At 38.9% G+C, this 12,172-nt stretch overlaps 1 protein-coding gene across 8 annotated transcripts in view; it reads left to right on the top strand.

The window, feature by feature from the left end:
- arhgef10la (Rho guanine nucleotide exchange factor (GEF) 10-like a) overlaps positions 1-12,172 on the top strand; it is a 128,121-nt gene that overhangs the window by 23,157 nt on the left and 92,792 nt on the right. For 3 of the 8 annotated variants that reach the window (XM_032549486.1, XM_032549485.1, XM_032549490.1), the window contains 9 exons: positions 2,734-2,811; positions 2,906-3,036; positions 4,191-4,286; positions 5,982-6,090; positions 6,928-6,957; positions 7,134-7,234; positions 8,451-8,528; positions 9,333-9,512; positions 11,352-11,468. In XM_032549486.1, the coding sequence (XP_032405377.1) occupies positions 2,734-2,811; positions 2,906-3,036; positions 4,191-4,286; positions 5,982-6,090; positions 6,928-6,957; positions 7,134-7,234; positions 8,451-8,528; positions 9,333-9,512; positions 11,352-11,468 (920 nt within the window). The remainder of the gene's footprint in view (positions 1-2,733; positions 2,812-2,905; positions 3,037-4,190; positions 4,287-5,981; positions 6,091-6,927; positions 6,958-7,133; positions 7,235-8,450; positions 8,529-9,332; positions 9,513-11,351; positions 11,469-12,172) is intronic. The other 5 variants (XM_032549489.1, XM_032549488.1, XM_032549487.1 and 2 more) reach the window with 5 other exon arrangements.

Below are 12,172 nucleotides of genomic sequence, written 5' to 3'. Positions count from 1 at the left end.
AGCAGGGCTGCCGTTATTTGAAAGCGGCTTAGAAATGAGAGATGCAAAGGAGCAATACTGCACAACATTTTTTTAATGTCTTCCTCTTCTGATGATTTTCATACACAGGATTCCTCATACAAAGTAGTTGAAAATTCAAAATTATATAAAACTTTTCTTTCTGCCATCTATATTTATGAAGCAAAAAAAGGGAAAAGCAAACTAACTTAACACAGGGTAAAATCTAATGAGAAATCTTTCTCTTGTATTAATGTTTTTTTACTTTCTGCTTTGTAATTTTAGTCTTTAAACATCAGAGTCCAGAATGTATTTTGCATAATAATAACTTGCCAGCTTGTGCAAATTGGTTCTACATGCTGTCAGAGTTTTTCACATTGATCAAATATACTTTAGATGGTTCATTATGAATAATGAAGTGATTCCTGTTTGAAGAAGCAATCATTTGCCTTCAGTCCTTGAATGTGGTCATGACACATGAGATTGTGATGTTCTGACATTGATTTGTAAATGCTCCTCTCTTTTCTATTTATAACAATTAGTTATATTTATTATGATGGAGTCACCTACTGTTACTGTGCTGCCATATAAAGCTGAATAAACTATGCAAGGACAGCAAAGAACTTTCTCCTCACAAAACTTGAAGGAACAAGCGATGTTCCTCAGGGGACCAGTAGAATTTCTGGGCCTCCTAAATTCAGTTGCTTTCCTCTTTCTGCTGACACCTTTCTGACTGCACAACTAGGTGGAAATATATGAAAAGAAATGTGGTTTTTTTTTTCAATTATGAAAAAATAACAACAATATTTTAACATACATTTTTCTTCCCCAAGGGTTTCTTCAAGGTCCTTTAGAATTTTAGTCTGAATAATCCACAACAGGAAAGCACGTCTCCAGTAAGATTAATTAAAAACGGTGATTGTTGCTGTTCAGAGCTTAGAAGAGTGTGTAGACAAATCAGGGTTTAAAACCAAATCAATAAAGCTCACTGAGGTAAATTAGGCTGAAACACTCTCAAAGCAGTTAATGACAAATCCTGCCAGGCATGGAGATGGAATGGGTCAATAGCTCAAACAAGCTGGATACAATCGTGTTAAGTCACGTGGACAAAGCCGTTAGAGCAACATCCACAAGAGATGTGCTTGATCTCCCTAAGGACAAGAACCTTTAAATAAAGTGACTGGCCACTTAATTAGGTACATCTATTCAAATGCTTGTTAAAACAGATAGCAAATCAGCCAATCATGTTGCAACAACTCAACACATTTAGGCCTCTGGACGTGGGGAAGTCGAGTTGAAGTACACAGAATCAGAACGGGGAAGAAAAGTGATTTAAGTGACTTTGAATGATGTGTGGTTGTTGGGACTTGACAGATTTTAACCATATTTTTCTTAAACATCTGATCTAGTGGGAATTCCAGGCATAACTATCTCGTTGGCTTACAGAAAATGGTCCAGGAAAGATAAAATATCCATTGTGTGGCCATTATACAGATGAAAAATGCTTTGTTCGTGTAAATTTTTAGAGCAGAATGTGCAGACCGCTTTGAGATGATAATAAGGCGGCAGTAGCTTGAACAAAATATAGCTACCTTCCTTCAGTACCTGAAACCAGACGTTGCTGTTTCTCTGTTTTCCACATCCCTGCTCTATAGTGGATCTTAGAGCAAGGTCAATGACTCAATGCAATCAGTTGGACGTCCTTATAAATATTTTAATGAGTTATATTATAAACTAAACTGACTGTATTGTATTATAACTAGGGTCACAACAGAATGCATTTAAATTCATACATTTAAATTTAAACTGAGTTGAACCTCATTCAGTTTAAACCTAGGCGCAGAAAGCAGCAAAACATCATAGTAGCTGCCACTCCTTTAATTTGAAAGCAGGAAACTGAAGCTACAGTTTGAATAGATTCACCAAAATTGGGCAAAACAGACTGGAAAAAAACTGCCTGGTCAGATGAGTCTCAGCTGAAACATTCAGTTTGGAAAGCTCCGAATTGGATGTAAACAACATGAAAGAATGAATCCACCCTGCATTGAATCAGTGACTCAAGCTGCTGTTGTTGCAATAATGCTGTTGGTAATAGCTTCCTGGGACACTATAGGCTCCTTAGCCTTAGGCTGCATTGCTTAAACACTGCAGCCTACCTGTGGATGTCTGTTTCTTTATGACCATGGTGTACACCTTTTCTGAAGCTCATAAGATCTTGAACTTGAACAAAACAATAAAATATGTTCCACACTGTACTCCAGTGGGCTCCACAATCACCAGCTGTCAGTTAAATAAAGCACTTTTGGAATGTGGTGGAATGGGAGATTTGAATCATGGATGTGTAGCTGACCTGACAAATCTGCAGCAACTGCATAAATGATCTCTGAGGAATATTTCTGACAGCTTATTAAATCTATACCACTAAAAATGAAAGCAGGTACTAGCAAGGTATATCTAATAAAGTGGCCAGTGAGTGTATTCATAGGTCTAGGTTCTTTTCTAGCAAAAGCAAATATATTTTGTTCTGCCTCAAAATATTCAGACAAGAGAAAAACTGCATGTGAATGTCTTTGTGTTTTTCCTCTTGAGAGCAATAACATTTTGATCTATCAACAGAAAGTCCTAGAATGCCACTGCAAAAACGATTGAAGCTAAAAAGCAAAACTCATGTGTTTGTGCAACTTGATGAAACTTTTTTTTTCTTCTGTTTTTTGTCTATCTGTGCGGCTGACACAGAAGCAGGAGCACCAGAGGCTTCGTTAGAGGTGATCTATGATGACGTTCCCAGCGAGGAACCTCTCTCCCCTGATGAAGGTCGGCGGCTGCAGAATTGTGTTTGCCTCAAATGTTTGCTCTTTCATGACCTCCAACCTGCAGCCCCTGACCTGCTGTGTGTTTGTGTGTTCAGCAGACATGATCTATGAAGATGTCCAAAGAGAGAGTGGTCCTTTGGAGGCAAACAACGGGTGGAGCTCCAGTGAGTTTGAGAGCTATGATGAGCAATCTGATAACGACGCCAAGCTGCCGGCAAGGAGCAAGGTAGACCCCATGTCAAATCATTCCTGATATCTGTGTATATGGCTCACAGACAGGCCAGGTTGTTTGGGTCGGTTTTTCAGCACTTAAAACAATATCAAGGAGAATATTTCATTCGCTGCCTCTCTTTTGCAGTACTCTTTATTAATGTATAGAAGTGGAAGGAAGTGGTAAAGGACATGAAAAATGCATAAAAGGCTGTCAAGTTTTATGCGAGCATTGTGAGATGAAAGTAAACATGAGACATTTCTGTTTGAAAAGCCACAGATTCCCTTGCCTCTTTTCTGCCAAGACTGCTGGTAATCACTGTGATGCTCCACAGTGTGCCTCTTCCACATGATGGCACTGTGTGCACATTGACATTGTGCTGCATTTTCTTTATGCTCCAGAAGCTTTAAATGTGGCTTCATCACTGCAGACATATGGGAAATCTGTAGTTGAGTCATTACTAATGTATAGATTTATACCTGCTTTCATTCAAACCTGAACATTGAAGGTGTTTCTTCATGGTTAATACTCTACTGTAATCTAAGAGGACACAGAGTTGAACTAATAATGTGAAAAACAAATGAGGCCAGAGGTAACAAAAATTCTTCTTGATGTGGGACAGGGAAAATGAGTTGCTTGGTAATTACAGTGAGGTGCGGTGTGAAAAATGCCCCCACCGTTCTGTTGGCAGGTTTGTCTCAGACCGCTGAACAAAAGGAAGAATTCAGGTGTGCTGGATTTTACAATTAATGAAAAAAGCTCAACTATTAGAGTCCAGCAGCCTTCATCAGAAACACATTGTTTTTAATTAGTTTCGCCCAATTAATTTTTCACCCGGTGAAGCCGAAGTTCTTGTTTAAGAAACCTGGGAGAGCTGCAGTAAAGTTTGTTTAGTTAATATTTGCTCCAAACTGCTTGCAACCACTCTGAACCCTACATAAATCAGCGACCATTAGACACGACGCCTTTGACCACAGCAGTGCTCCGAGCTTTCACTCTCTGCGCTTGTGATTAATTCCCAGTGTTTCTCGGCTTTTCATTCCCCTTGATGACTTTGCATACCTTTCCTCTTCTGGTTTCTTTTTCTTGCTTTCCTCTTCCCTTTGGCTTTTGTGGCTTAACACTCCATGCACCTGTGCCCCACCCGTCCCCATCCGATCCCCCTGTAGCTCTCACCTGAAGTGGATCGGCTGAGGGAGCGGTGTGCCAGGACCAAACGTGAACTGGCTATGAGGCTGTCTGGAAAGCACAACTATGACATCAAGGTATAACCCCAAGCAGCAACGGAACATAGTTACAGTTGCCCTGAACAATTTCCAAGATTTTCTACCTTCAGTGTGATATATATTCTATACAATGCGAATGAAAAACAAGTAAATCTATAAGGGGAAAATATACTGTACAGTAAGAATTAAACTAGGTTAAATAATCTGACTGCATAATTGCAAATGCACTGAAACTCAGTTCAGCATTCTTTTTTTCTTTCTGTGAAAGACCTTTCATCAGTTTCAGTGAAGAGATGGCAACAGTGAAAAAACAGCAGATATTCACACTGTTCTGCAAGTGACAAGAATCTCATGTGTTCTTCATATATCTGAACAAAGAAGAAGGGCTTTATTAAAACAGAATGCTTATATATCAAAGGGGACATCTTGATCTGGCTAAAATCTCCACAGGACAGTTTGTCTGAAAGAAACAAAGTTTTGGTATGTTTGGCACAGAAACAGGACTGCTCATTACAAATGGAACATTGTGTGTAGTGGTGGTAGCATTATTATTCTTAGGAGTGAAAATTGTTATGTGTTAAATTGCATAAAATTCTGAATAGTGAAAAATTTCTGTATTTCTTTTACTTAAGACCTTCAGGTATCTATTAGAGTCCAGACATATATCCAAGTCAGTAAAAGAATAACTTCATGAGAGAAAATGTAAAGCTTTCCAATTGCTGAGAACAGAACAGGATTGGACTGAAATTTTGTGGAAGTTTGGATGAAGACTTGGAAGAAGACATGTTTAAGTCTGGTAGTTTTGGAGAATTTTCCAAGGTTGTTAGTTTTAAGGTGTAAACATTTATGAAATCAAGTTGTTGCAGCTCTTCTTTTCATATAGTTTCTCAAATAACCCATTTATTAGATTTTCTTGTTTTAATTATACACAACATATGTCACACCAAAGGTGGATTACATTTCTTTTTTTAAGTCTCAAAAGGCTGTAATTTTAATTGGGGTGTGTACACTTTCGAAGCCCACTTTGTGTCACATAATTTCATAGCGGAACTCAACTCCCTCTGCTATGTGTTTAACTACAGGATTGATGATCACCCAGAGCTGATAAATGCAATCTGTTATGCTCAGCTGACACAATGGCTTAATTGGCTCGCTGTGCCATCCTTCTTAGCTCTTCCTCTGCTCTGTGGCTTTGCTTTGAGACTATTGATCGGCCTGTTAGGCTCCCGTTTTATGTTTCCCTGCCTTGTTTAATATCAAGACAAATTCATGAAACTCATTAATTATTTAATAATAGTCTGCGTGTTTGCCTCCATAAACATCAGTGCAACTTGCTACCACTTTTTGACCTACTTTCTCGGAGTAGCATCATTTAAAAATACTACTCCCCTGAGTGTATTCTTGGTCTGTGGAGTCTGGTTGCATGGCCTCTGCGATGCTCAGGGTGGAGTTTGTGGTCAGCTGAATTTTTCCCATGCTGAGCAAGGCAGCTGATGTGGATCTCCCTCTCTTACCATAATCTTTCCATGATATGCTCACAGGCTCTCTGATTAGAAAGCCGTACAGCGACCCACAGGGGAGTCGCAGATGGTGAGGCTCATGATGAGCCTGCTGAGCGCCACTTCTCTCTGTCTCTCTCCGGAGGAGCACCGTAGGTTATCAAGCCACCGCAACATGGCACTTCCCTCCAGCTCTGATGCTCCTTTGTTGTCTCTGTGTGCTCCACGCAACCAGGTTCAGCAGCTCATGAGGGCGGCAAGAACCGGAACGAAGGATGGACTCGAGAGGACCAAAATAGCCGTCATGAGAAAAGTGTCATTCCTGCAGAGAAAAGATCAAATGGGTAATTGAGGAAATTTTTAAAACTTTGCTGCTCTTGAGTTATGACTATAGAACGTTGTGTAATTTCTAAAGGAATCTGTAGATGCTTTAAAATTCATTGGAGCTTTTATAACATAAAAGACAGTTTACTTGGGTAAAAATCCAGCTTCGCCAAGCCGAATAGGAGTATCTAAGATGGTTGGGGTAGAAAGTCTGTTTTTTTTCTTTTCAGAAATCCCTTGAGGCAAACATGAAAGTACTGTGGAAGAAGAGATCTTACTGATTATATTTAAAATAAATGAAAAAGACAAGCTTTTGCAATTTCAAGTAAGATGGGGTGGGAGTGTGGGTGAGAAAGGTTTCTGGTGTGCAAGAGAGAAAACATCCCATGTGGTATCATGGAGCTTGTGTTTCAGGAACCTTACAGTATAGACAGATCCACATCAATGAATGGATAGCAGCATCATTAAGATAGATGGCAGACTCATGCCTGGAACACATCTTTAAGTCATCACACAAAGGATAGGAAGGACAGTGCTGCTATTTTTAGGTATTGATCGCCTGAAATCTTCATTTCTTTGTATGTTTCATCCAAAAATCCTCTGTTATAATTTTAAAGGCTTTAATTGGACTAATGAAACCTTCTGCTGTGTCTTAATGGCTATGGGTGAATTGGGGATTTTCACAGTTATATGCCGTTGTGCCAATGCAGAGATAAGAATGTGTTGGATTGCTTTTGTGCCTGTTTTACTCCTACATACAGTATTGCCCTGAATTTTCTTCCTTTGCATGTTCTTTACTTCTCTCTTTCTCTCTCTATCTCACATTTCCTCTGCTCTCTCCCTTTTTTATTCTTCAGAGAGTTCAGAAGTTTCTTCATATTTTAGAGGTAATAAACTTAGCGTGTCACTGTGTCTCCAGCTGCTCTGAGATCTGAAGGCTGCCTTTCTGTTATTCTCTGTCCTTGTCACATTCTCTGTTACACACACACGCACACGCACACATTACTCAGACACAGCAACAATCTGAAACTGCTCTCCTTTTTTTCATTTCTGAAATCTGCAGAGGAGGAGGATGATGCTGGATACCTGGATGTGGCTGTGTCAGAAGTGAAGCATCCTCCCCCGCAACTGAGCCCCATGCCAGAAGGGTTGACCAACCACCAGGTGCAGCTGACAGCAACCCCATCATCCATAAAAATCTATAACAGCTACACTTGTTAACAGCTTAGAAGCTAGTAGTTTGACTAGAAAAGCTAAAGAACAGTAAAACGTGCAATGTTTCGTAGAGTATATTGTTCGGGGGAGGCTTGTCACTTTGGTAAATTGAAAGTGGGGCTTTCCAACATGTAGTGAAAGTAGTGAAAGGGTCTATTTGCACCCAAACACAAGTAGTGTTGGTACAAAGCCAAGTCTAAAAACAAACTAGAGTCAAACCTCTGTTTATTGTGTTCAGCTTAATCGGTTTCCAGAAAGAGTATATAACCTGCTCACATGATTGCTTGTTCAAAAGAAAAAAAAAGGATGAAGAAAATCAATTTATTGTTCTGATGCTACGTACATGAAGCGTCCTGTCTATTTTTCTTAACATTGTCTTGTTAACAATGTCTTGTTGTATAGTCTACATATTTACTGTATTTGATACACATTATTGTTCTTCCAAAGTTAAAATGAATCATAGAGGCAGTCTTGATCAGGACTTTCTATCTCTCATACTCATCCAAAAATTGAGTTCTCCACCCATAAACTCCACAAACTCTGTACCTTGTATATAGCATTGGAGGCGACTAGTTATTATATGTTTGCTTAAACACCATAAGGAACATTATGTACAATTAAAGCACAAAAAAACCCAGATGAAAAGTGGGACTCCCAGGTAGAGGTTAATATGACATAGTTCTTTCTACCCACACTGTCCAGCTACCTCTAGTCCTAATCAACACCATTCACCTGGGAGCCTGTAACACACAAGCACAAGTGAGAGACTCATCAAAATGTGCTCTCTGACAATAGCTTTCAATGGTGTATGCATGCCTATAACCAGTTCAGTACTCAGTAGCCTTAGGATTATGCTTCAGGCTGTTAAAGAAGTAATTTGTTATTCAATATTTTTAATATCTGTTTGCTTTAAACTCCTGATCTTGTTTGTAAAAGCAGTGTGTTTTAACACAGCTAGAACAGCTGCTTTCATGTCACAGCACCTCCAGTGATTCAGCTCGTTCAAACAGACCGACTCCTCCGAGTCTTTTTCTCCTGTGACTAACGCATGATTATGGTGTAATCCATCAACCGGTGCCGTGCTTAACTGAAAGCATGCCACACACCGCAGCCCAATCATGTCCTGTTAGAGCCTGAGCTCCTGACTGATCTGTTGTCCACGCAGGTTGTCAGGCGCCATATCCTTGGCTCCATCATTCAGAGCGAGCGGAGCTACCTGGAATCTCTCAGGAGGATCTTGCAGGTGAGCTGTTTAGTCCTCCTGTCCTCTCCTGCCACATGCAATATCTTCACAGTTTAGCCACTGTGAATTACACTGAAAAGAGAAGCAGAGATATTCATCAAATTATGAAGGTGTCTGTGCATAAATAATCTTGATAAAATACCTATGCTTTTTTGGAGGGGGCTTCATGCTGATGCAGAGAAAGAGAGGCTGTCAGGCTTGCACAATGGGGGTGCAGTCGCTCCTCTTTAATCTCCCTTGATAAAAAGGAAAAGGAGACCTCTTATCTCATCATCACTGAAAAATAAAAAAAAGCCCAGTGAAATAGAATTAACTACAATCAATGGTTGCTTTGTGTGCAATAAAACTTTTCATTGTCAAGATAGAATGTCCTGCCTTTGTTAGGGGTTGGCATTAATGTTCAGGTTTTTTGTGAAGTTCATTGCTTTTAAAACTTTTTTGTGTGTGTGATTCAAATAGAGCAGCCAAGTAGTAACGAAAATGCACTGTTTCCAGACACATGACATGATTTGGATACAAAAGACATCCCGAACAATTGGAAATGTTCAATAATGTATAACACCACAATATAGCTGAATGGTTTCTGGTGCTGCTTTCTGATGTTCCTTGTGTCTGCTTGTAAATTACAGTGGTGGGTTAGAGAAAATTCATGAGGAGATCAACACTTTTCCCTTCTGTGAAAAACCATCAACTGATGTTTTTGCTTCCATTGCTATTCTGGCTCTAAATTTTGAAGAAGTGATTGGCCAAAAATGCTTATGCCCATCAATCTATGATTACAATTTTCTTCCTCATTCTCACCAGGAGTACCATAGACCATTGATGGAGACAGAGCCGCGCATACTGAGTCCAAGGAAGATCCGGCCCATTTTCCACCGAATCAGAGAGATCACACAGTGTCACTCCATGTTCCAGATTGCGCTGGCTTCCCGTGTGGCAGAGTGGGACAGCAGTGAGAAAATCGGGGACTTGTTTGTTGCCTCGGTCAGTGTACATTACAGAAACCACACTGTTCATTCACATCTTGACCGATGTGTTGGTACAGATGATGCCAGATATGTACATATACTGTACTAAAAAAAGACACAAATTTTTTTCTTTCACAATCTGACATCAAAGTAGAGAAGGGCTGAAAGGACACCCAGTGAGGAAAAAGCCATTTCTCCAAAAGACCCATAAAAAGCAATATTGAAGTTTGTAGATGTCCAAGAAGAAAAAACCTTATTTTTTAGAAACACTTCCTGTGGTTTGATAAAATAAGAAGTATTTGGTTATAATGACCATCGTTACATCTGATAGAAAATATATTACATTTTTAAGCCTTCAAACACCACATCAGCTGAAAAGTATGGGGTTGATAACATGTTATGTGGGAGCTTTGCTGCAGTTTGGACTGATGCATCATGATGGCCTTAGGATGAAAGAATAATATGTATAAATACTGAAGAAACATCTCAAGACATCTGTCAGAAAGTTAAAGCTTGATCATAAAAGGGTCTTTTAAGTGAACTGTGAACCTTGGTATCAAATCAGATTAGTTACAAGGTGGCTCAAGAACAACAAAGTCATTGCTTTGTAGGTGGTATCAAAGGAAATTTGCTTGCAGAGCTGAAAAGGTGTGTGGAAGGAAGGTGACCTAGAAAACGGAGTCATTTAAGAGAGCTGTGTCACAAGGATTGGGCCAAAATAGCAGCTGAACTATTGTAAGAAAATTGTTAAAAGCAATATAAATTGTGGAAAAATACCTAAAACCAAGGTATGTGACCAAAGTCACATACCCATATATTGCTCATCATTCTGGTTTAGAGCAAAGTGAAATAACTTTGGTTATGCTAAGTGATCAAACACAGGATTAATTTAGCCTAATTTATTGCAAGACACTGAGGGGGAAAAAATAACAGCTGTAAATGTCGATAAAGACCTTTGGATATTTGGCTGTAAATTACATCAGTCTTTATTCTGGGGAGAGTCGGTCATATTTTCCCTACTGTATCCTATTGGGTCTCATTGCTATGTCTCTGTTAGCTCAGTAATGATGAGCAAACAGACATAGTTTACCCCAAACAAAATCAATTACAAGCATGATAAATATCTCCACTGCATCAAATGGTCTCAGGGATATATGTTGTCACAATTTTTGGCAGTGCTCAAGCTTCTGCAGTGTGTGTTCATCCATATGGTTTGCTCATTATTTGCCTATTAGAAAGGGTTGTTTTATTATTATTTTTTGCTGGGAGTTATTGTGCTGTTCCATTGATATTCTAAGACCTACTGTTTATCTAATGAAGCCCAGTTGACAGTGGAAGTGCTAGGACAGTATACAGCCCAGCTTGGGCTGCTCCTGTTTTTACTTCTACCTGCAGAGTCTGCAGTAATATCTGAGCCAGCAGGGTCCTAAGGGAAACTTAGAGAAAAGAGGGTTAATTCCTTCATCTGATTTGCCAATTTCCCATTACTCCTCATATTGTCGCTATCAGCCGCCTGGCGTAGGTGTAATTGTGGAAGGAGAATAGATATTTACCACAGAACAGTCACACGCAGCTGCACTCCCACACAGTCTTCCACCTCATTCTTCTTTGTGCACCATCCTAAATGGATCGGGAGGGATATTTGTTTACCGTTTCAACAACTAGGATGAAAAACAAATGATTTATTTTCATCTTACGGCCTCTTTTTGCCAAGCATATATAAGTCAGAGGAAATTATATGACTGCATGTTATTAGAAAACTATACATGTTGCAAATCTAAACAATGATTCTGGTGCTGTAAGATATTTACTATATATATATTTTTTATTAATCATATTCTCTTTTCTTTTACAGTTTTCTAAGTCCATGGTGCTGGATGTGTACAGTGATTATGTGAACAACTTCACCAATGCAATGGCTCTCATTAAAAAGGCATGCATGTCCAAACCGGCATTCTTGGAATTTCTAAAGGTGAATATATTTCTTGTTGTACTATATTGAATTTCTACATAACTTTTGTCAAAGTATCCAGTTTATATTTTTAGTTTCTGTTTAGCTTTTTTTCAAGCCCTAAACCTAGAGAATCAATATCAAGATCTAAACTTTTCAAGCAGTAGCATACAGCTCAATGTTAAGTTTAACAGATACTGTAGGTGATACATCTATAAAATTCAGAAAAATCCCACTTATACAAGCTTATGAAAGAGTCACAAGAAAAAGTCTACATTTCCCCCTAATGGCATTCATCCAACCATGATCAAACATATGTAGGCTATGTTATTTATATCAAGGAATTACCATAGAGCAATAGACACAGGACACACTCAGAAGACCCTTTTTAACTTTGAGGTCATTGTGATAATTTTAGTATAAACATTACTCAAGTGTCCACTTGTCAGTGTAATGAAAGACTTTCTTTTGGATGAAAACATTTTAAATTAAGATCCACATTCAGTCCAGTAAGTGGCATTGTGCTAAAAGCTACAATTTTGCACATTTCAATAGAGCAACTACTTCAGCAGTCTGATCTTTAGGATTACTGTGTTTTCCACAATTTTTAACCAATGTTGAACCTAACATTTCTCTCCATTGTGGAATGAATGGGTGCAATCTCCTGTTAAATTTCTTATTAAAAATATTTTATCACTGTGTTTCTTTGATTTGCACTAGGTTTA

This window comes from Xiphophorus hellerii, chromosome 20, assembly GCF_003331165.1.
Source record: "Xiphophorus hellerii strain 12219 chromosome 20, Xiphophorus_hellerii-4.1, whole genome shotgun sequence".
Lineage (NCBI taxonomy): Eukaryota > Metazoa > Chordata > Actinopteri > Cyprinodontiformes > Poeciliidae > Xiphophorus > Xiphophorus hellerii.
Note: the sequence above shows the minus strand (reverse complement) of the source record. Positions and strands in the feature narration are given on the sequence as shown.